Source organism: Labeo rohita, chromosome 5, assembly GCF_022985175.1.
Source record: "Labeo rohita strain BAU-BD-2019 chromosome 5, IGBB_LRoh.1.0, whole genome shotgun sequence".
NCBI lineage: Eukaryota > Metazoa > Chordata > Actinopteri > Cypriniformes > Cyprinidae > Labeo > Labeo rohita.
The window spans coordinates 19,683,506-19,691,701 of NC_066873.1; the positions used below are offsets into that span (position 1 = coordinate 19,683,506).

Genomic DNA, 8,196 nt, shown 5'->3' on the forward strand with positions numbered 1-8,196 from the left:
TTAAGAGGGGATACAGAATCCTGACTTCAAGGACCAGAAGCAATTACAAATTCTGACAGTAGCCTATTTATTATTGGATCCACATTCATTCCACTCATGCTTTTTCTTTCTGCCTTCATTTAACTTGTGAAATGCAACTACTAACCTATGTGATATATATTTGCAAATGTTTCTGTCATAAGTTTGCAGTTCACACTGCTGTCAGGTTTGACGACTATTGTTTCTTTGATTTCAGGCATCTTTAACTACCTATACTGGCTGTTCTTCCTCATGCTTTCACTGTTCTTGTGGTTTCAAGTAAATGCTGTATTTAGATCCTCATTCTTGGGACTCATATTACAACTGCATTTTTAGGTTTTCTGTTGATATTCACTTCATTTAAAAGAATATAATAAAATATTGGCTATGCTAAAACATAAATCCAAGGCAAGAAAATCATAAAAAGTGGTATGTAATACAGTATGTAATAAACATTCATATACACACAAACACATACAATATGTGACCCACGGCTATATTTGTAGCAATAGCCAACAATACTTTGTATTAAAATTATCAATATTTCTTTTATGCCAAACATTTTAGGATATTAAGTAAAGATCATGTTCCATGAAGATCTTTTGTAAATTTCCTACCATAAATATATCAAAACTTAATTTGTGATTAGTAATATGCATTGTTAAGAACTTTATTTGGACAACTTTAAAGGCGATTTTCTCTATATTTTTTTGCACCCTCAGATTCTAGATTTTCAAATAGTTGTATCTCAGCCAAATATTGTCCTAACAAACCATACAGTACATCAACGGAAAGCTTATTTATTCATGTATGTATATAATCTAAATTTCAAAAAAATGTACCCTTATGACTGGTTTTGTGGTCCAGGGTCACATACATTATTATATATATTTAGAAAATACATGTGTATGTATAATAGTTCACATCTTGTAAATCATATCTTAAGTGTTTATAGACAACACACCTCTGTGTCCTGTACAACACATTATCTGCTTTATGCAATTATTATGTTTTGCAGAATATTAATGATATGCAAACAACCTTCATGTTCACAATATTGGAACATTTGTTTCAAATTAACAGAATGAGAAAGTTTGATTGAATCTGTTGACAATATCTTTGCCTTTTAATTGTGTCTCTTGAGAACCATTTTTTGTTTTCATTATAAGTAGTCTGATGTACAAAGACTCATATCTGCTAAACCACCTCCACAGGAATAATAATGGAGGTGAATAATCATGTTTCTTAAAAAAAAAAAACACCAGACATTGTAAAAAGAGACAAACCCCAGAAAGGAACCGGTGCCAGACAGTAGATCTTACAAATCACCTAGCTTCAAAGACTATTCAAACACACATAAAATTGATCATAAAAGAGATTATACTCTGTGGAAACTTTTTTTTTTTTTGTTTAATCTTCTAATGTGCTGACATTCAGGGCTGTATAAAGCTGTATTTGAATACTGCTGTAGAGCTACTTGTGGAATAGAGGGGGGTAAGTGATACCCAGAGAACAGAGGGTATAAACAAATAAAGTCATAGCCACATGAGTGACATTTAAACCGGTCAGTATTGCCGAGATTCTCAATCTCTCGCTGCATCTTGATATGACAGTGATTCTCACCATCTCTGCGGGAATTTTATATTCAATTACACTCTGCATGTTTGAAAACCTTCCAGTAAATGTCAAAAAGTAAATAAGGTGGGAAGCCGTGCACCACGATTCCCTTGAAGATGGAGATTTGGAGTCACAGGCTACTTTGAAAGGAATATTGAGGCTTATGCTCTCAGCTCGTTTCCAGGTCACTGGAACATTGAGAATCAGCACAGACCAGCCCCACTGCTTCACCCTGAGCCTGAACCTTTGTGGACACATCTGACTTTTAGAGGTGTTAAAAAATATCTACAAAGCTTTTTTTGAAGTAGATTATGCCCTTATGATAATATACATGCCTTTACTACTGTTTGAGCAGAAACCAGAAACTCCGTAGTGTTAAGTTTTCACATGCTGTACTCCAGTCAATATTTCTCATTGTGGGTTTATTTCTAATGGTCATTTACTGTATAGTCTTAGCTTTTATTATTTATTTATACATGTATGTATGTATGTAAAGCTTTGGCTTTTATTCGTGCACTGTACATAGTTTGAACAGACATATTTTGGTGAAACAATGGTTGAAACGAATCTGTATTGAAACACAATCACTTGACGTGCACGCCCATCAGTAGGGCTTGTGTAGTTTCTACCTGGCCTGATTGTCAGGACAAACAGGAAGTAGGAGATTTCTAGGTTACTGGAATCAGTGTTTTAACGACAGAGGCAAAATGCACACGGGGAAAATGGTGCAGAGTACTGTTAAATATAAAGTACTTGCAAGCGATTTGCAAGAGGAAAACGACAACGATTATTCCGAGGATGAAGAAGATGAAATTACGATAGATTTCCAATCGTAAGTGACAAAATGAAAGTAAAATTGGCTTGACGTTTGTGCACAAGTTCATTGTCATTTTAAAAGAATCTGCTTTAATGTTAAATGCGTTTTCTCTTTTGTCGTCGCTGCTTTTTTTCTCCTAGGTGCTCAATGTAGTCTGCTACTGACGCGACGCGACAAACTAGGCTATGGCAGAACACTTGCCGTGTATACAGCGTCACGTTGTAATATGATCTTTCAAGTTTTGCCGCGTCGCTAGCAGTGTAGATGTATTTGGGTACAAATGTTCTCAATGTTACGTCTTGCCAGTGAAAAGTTGTGAATTCCTTCAACTATTAATTTAATAAACAATTATATAAAATGCTCATATATGTGACCCTGGACCACAAAACCAGTCATAAGTGTCTTTTTTTTTTTTTTTTTTTTTTTTTTTTTTTTTAATTTAGCTTTATACATCATCTAAAAGCTGAATAAATAAGCTTTCCATCGATGTATGGTTTGTTAGGATAGGACAATATTTGGCTGAGATACAACTATTTTAGTATATTGAATCTTAGGGTGCAAACAATTCAAAATATTGAGAAAATGGCCTTTAAAGTTGTCCAAATTAAGTTAAACTTTGCAATGCAAATTACTAATCAGAAATTACGTTTTGATACATTTACAGTAGAAAATTTTAAAATATCTTGATGGAACATGATCTTTACTTAATTTCCTAATGATTTTCGGCATAAAAGAAAAATCTATAATTTTGACCCATACAATGTATTTTTGGCTATTGCTACAAATATACCCCAGCGACTTAAGACTGGTTTTGTGGTCCAGGGTCGCATATCTTCTTAAGTCATACCAACCACGCAGTGTTAAACTTTTACATTCAAAAGCAACAACAACAAAAAAGTCAAACCAGTTCACAAAATGGTCCGAATGATCACTGGCAAGTCAGGGAGATGTTTTGTTCAAAAAGCTGGAAAACCTGATAGTTGATACAATTCCCCTCCTCTCTGCTTGAAAAATTTCAATTTGCATTTGCATTCAGATGTAAGAAGTGATGGCAAATGCTGCTTGTTTTTGTGTGTCTGAACACAGTCACACTGGTTCAGATATGAACAACATGTGCACGAGTATGACAGAATTTTCATTTTTGGGTGAACCATTCGGTGTCCAACTGTGCATTGTATTCATGTTATCAACCACCAGAACAAAGTGATAAGCCGGCTGCTGATATACTCAGACTGCTTCAGAGCAGCTTCACAGAAAAGCAAAATCTCCTTTGTATTTGCTTTGTGAATACTGCCCCTCCACATTCTTATTGTTCTTATAATATACAGGTCCTTCATCAATCAGCAAACAAGCACGAGGAAAAGAGACACCTGCATCAAGGTCATGGTGGCTGTGATTCTTCTGGGAATTGTTTTCGGATTTATGATCTATGAGTGGAATGGCTATTGGCCTGGAGTTGAGGAGCGTCAGGACCTGTCAGGTCATCAAGAGGCTAACAAGACACACAAGATTTATGAGGAGGATGAAGACCACGACCACGACCACGACCAGCATCATCATGATGATGGTGACCACAATGACCATGACCACAAAGACGGAGATGATCATGATCATCACGATGATGATCATCATGAACATGATCATGATCATCATGATGATCACACTCACGAGCACAGTCACTCGCTCTACCACCATGCTGCAATCATCACAAACTCAGGCAAGACTCCTTTCATTAATAATACAAACAAATATGTGTATTATGGCAGGAAGTCCATAAAAATGTATAAGACATATTTTAATGTTTCCTCTGTGTGTGTGTGGTTTTTTTTTAATAGCAAACTGCTCCAGTATTGGTAAGAAGCTTCTTCAGGAAGGAGGTAATGTGGTCGATGCAGGGATTGCTGCTTTACTCTGCCTAGGAGTTGTTCATCCACACACTACTGGATTAGGTCAGTATTATGCACTTTCATCACGTCTACAAATCAAATATTTCAGTGCCACAATCTTGATTGGTTAAAACAAAAAGTACAATTCTCAAGCCATGTCCACACAAATACATTTTCATTTGAAAACTTTAATTTTCTCACCGTTTTGGCCTTCTTATCCACACCGAGATGACGTTTTTGTCAAGGAAAGCGGAGCGTTTTGAAATCGCTCTCTAAAGTGGATAAATTGAAAATTGTTTTCGCATTGTGGTATGGACTGTGAAAATGGAAGCTTTTAAAAACAATCACTCATGTTTAATCATGTGATGCATATTGTACCAATAGACATTTATGTTTATACTGGTAATTGTGCCTGTTATGTGCTATTCACCTTCACACTGTTGTTAAAGATATTTACTTTGTACACTCTTCATTTTACAGTCCTCAAAAGATCACAGACACTTTACTCACAATTGCTGTCATGTGGCAAAACATGAGGGCAGCTGCTTCTCAGATCAAACATGAGTGAATGCGACATGAACGCGTCAGTGAATGATGACATATTTCCATAAATAAAATGATCCTACTAGAAGAATCGTGTGAAAATGTATTATGTCTGTTCCGTCTGTATCATCTCAGTGAGCTTTTATGAGGTTCTGCAGTAAGACGGATTGAATGTTTTCCGATGTTTCTGTGTGGATAAGAAACTTTTGGAAACGCTGAAAAAGTTAATGTGGACAGACAGCGTTTTAAAACGAAAACTCTGTTTTCAAATGGATCTGGCTTAAAGCCTCAGCGTTGTATTTGAAACCAGCTCATTGGAGCCCAAACTAAGACTGAGATCAGAAAACTTTCAAGTCTGAGTCATGTCCTTGACAAGTCCATGAAAATATGGATTTGGTCTTGACCCAGACATGATCCTTTTCTGGTCTTAGTCTTGACTTGGATTCGAATAAGTTGGTCTCAACTACAACACTTCCAGTGTTTTTATTCATTCATCATTGATTTTGAGAATTATCATTGATTTCTAGCGCGTTCTGAAGCATGATGTAATTTCTTGAAATCTACGTTTTTAATGTTTAACTTCCTATATTCAGTGTATTTCTCTAAAAATACATGAGCAAGTTTTGTTGAAGTTTTATGCATTTCAAATGGTTTTAAGTCTGTCTCTTTAGATGTAAAATAATGTTTATGAAAGGTTATAAAAATCGAGCACGGACAAAGCCCATTAGCAATAAAAAAAATCACTCCTACATGAATATTTGAGCAGTTTGGACTCTCAAATGCATACTGTTTGTTTTTAATATCTACAACTAATTAGCTCCGCATTTGCCTTTTACAAGGTTACTAAAAGCATAAACTACTTTTTGAGGCTGCTGAATGATTCATTCCTGCTTCCCTTTTCTTCAAGGTGGAGTGTTTTCTGCAATTTTGTACAATCACACTGCAGGATCATTTAAAACAGTACATGACACCTCTCAGAAGCAGCCTACATATGGCACTCCCTCATTATTGCAGGGCCTTCGACTGCTGCATTCCAACTACGGCCATTTAGAATGGAGTCGGCTTTTTGAGGGCGCCACGAAACTCGCTAAAGAGGGTTTCTTTATCGATGGCATCCTCTCCAGGGCTTTAGAAACCCACAAGGACAAAATACTCCACTCAGGATTGCGCGATCTGTTCTGCGATACGGACGGCCGTGTGAAATCAGAGGGCGAGCGTGTCGCCAACAGGAATCTATCAGAACTTTTGCTGAGCGTCAGCCTAAATAGCTCCCATTTCCCGGAAAACCTGGCCGTAAAATTGGCTCAAGACATTTCTGAAGCGGAGAGACCGGCTTTCCTTGCCGCCGCTCAGACCAGCAGCGGAGAAATCAATGAGCCCCTTATCATAGCAGAGGAGAAATACAGCATTCTTTCAGCCCCCAACCAGCTCACAGGTAGAATGGTATCCAATATATTAGAAAGAGTCCGAGAGCAACACCTCACTTTCCAGAGCCATGGAGATCTCCGTAATGCCTTTGCCTCTTATAATACCCTCTTAAATTTGACGAATGAATTCTTCAACGCAAGTCACAGAGAGATATTTACATTAAATACCACAAGCAGTCATGTAGGAGTCCTCGATAGTCAAGGCAATTTCATGGTAATCTCCACCTCGCTCAACAGCACATGGGGATCCGGGCTATACTTACCAAGTAGCGGAGTGATTCTCAATGACTTTACCTCAGATATCACTCAGGAGCCTTATTTTAGTTTTCCTCTGGTGCTAAATATAACTGAAGATGGGGAGGATGATCCTGATGAGAAGCAGTTTGTTGCTGTGACCGGAGGGCTCTCTGCCCTGCTTCATTCTGTGGTTATGCTGAGAAACTTGGCTGACGTTGGACTGTCTGCTGAGGAGACTGCGAGGAGCCCTCTGCTCCATTTAGAACAGGGTTCTGGGTCTCTGTCTGGCTGTATTTCTGGTGTCACAAACAGCTCTGTTGTCTTCAGGTTGCTTTCAGAGGGAGACGAGCCCGTACAGGAGGTGGGCAAATGTTCAGATTGCTTTCTGTCCATGCTGCTGCGACTGAAAGCAAACCATGTAGGAGCCTATGGGGCCCCTGCGACTGAGGTCCACGCTGACGGATACTAATGCAAAAAAAAAAAAAGAATGTAGTAATGACATATCATACAAAAATGACACTTTATGCACTGAAAGAACATTGCACTCATACTGCAGATGACTTACGTTATGCCCAGCCTCACAATACTGGGAATGACATGTGAATGTAAAAAACTTTACTGGTGTTTTAACCCTGTTGAAAAAAACAGCATATTCTGGTTAGGTACTGTATGTTTTGAAGCATGACTACTGATTTGAGCTGGTTTAAAGGAGTAGTTCACTTCCGGAACAAAAATGTACAGATAATGTACTCACCCCACTGCCATCCAAGATGTTTATGCCTTTCTTCAATTATGTTTTTTGAGGAAAACATTTAAGGAATTATCTCCATATAGTGGACTTCAATTCGAGTTTGAACGTCCAAAATGCAGTTTAAATGCAGCTTCAGAGGGCTCTAAACAATCACAGCCAAGGAAGAAGGGTCTTATCTAGCAAAACGATTGGTCATTTTCTAAAAAATAAAAAACAAAATTATATACTTTTTAACCTTAAATACTCATCTTGTCTAGCTCTGCCATGCACATGTGTACTCTGTATAATCCGGGTCAATACAGTTAGGGCGATGTTGAAAACCTCCCATCTCATTTTCTCCTCCAACTTTAAAATCATCCTACATCACTGCATAAGTACCGACCCACTGTTTACAAACATGCAACATGCAAAAAAGGTCAAACTCCCTTTACAAAAAAAGGTAAAACAGTGATGTAGGATGATTGAAACTGCATTTCGGATAATCAAATTCACAGGCACCACTGAAGTCCACTATATGGAGATAATTTTTTAAATGTTTTCCTCAAAAAATATAATATCTTTATCTTGGATGACAAGGAGGTGAATACATTATCTGAAAATTTTTGTTCTGGAAGTGCAATACTCCTTTAAGATGGTCATTTGCTGGTCCTGAGCAGGAACTAGTTGCTTCAAAACATACCCCCCCCAACACACACATAATCAAGTTATGTTTTATATGTTCTCTACTTTTTTTCAGATGCCTTCCTGAGATGTCTTTGTTTTGATTTTTATGTGTAATCTTGTGAATCATAGCCTATGCAGCACACAAACCCTGAAAGGTTAATCGATTTAATGAACCTGATAAGTGAAGGACTGCTGCTTTATGACGCTGTTTTGATAAAGGTCACTTATCAACACCTA

General features: G+C 37.5%; 1 protein-coding gene across 1 annotated transcript; it reads left to right on the forward strand.

Annotated features, from left to right (window-relative positions):
* The first annotated feature begins 2,283 nt into the window (after nucleotides 1–2,283).
* Nucleotides 2,284–7,976, forward strand: si:ch73-337l15.2 (glutathione hydrolase 6). The gene is made up of 4 exons (XM_051110845.1): nucleotides 2,284–2,467; nucleotides 3,781–4,169; nucleotides 4,288–4,401; nucleotides 5,789–7,976. The coding sequence occupies exons 1-4, from the start codon at nucleotides 2,343–2,345 to the stop codon at nucleotides 7,012–7,014; spliced, it is 1,854 nt and encodes a 617-aa protein (XP_050966802.1). The 5' UTR covers nucleotides 2,284–2,342; the 3' UTR covers nucleotides 7,015–7,976.
* The last annotated feature ends 220 nt before the right edge of the window (nucleotides 7,977–8,196 follow it).

Bases quoted from the DNA above. Each gene is read 5' to 3' on its own strand.
- si:ch73-337l15.2 (XM_051110845.1), top strand. From the start codon at position 2,343: ATGCACACGGGGAAAATGGTGCAGAGTACTGTTAAATATAAAGTACTT. The intron at 4,170-4,287 runs GCAAGACTCCTT...TTTTTTTAATAG, and splicing joins TGCAATCATCACAAACTCAG to CAAACTGCTCCAGTATTGGT. The intron at 4,402-5,788 runs GTCAGTATTATG...CTTTTCTTCAAG, and splicing joins TCCACACACTACTGGATTAG to GTGGAGTGTTTTCTGCAATT.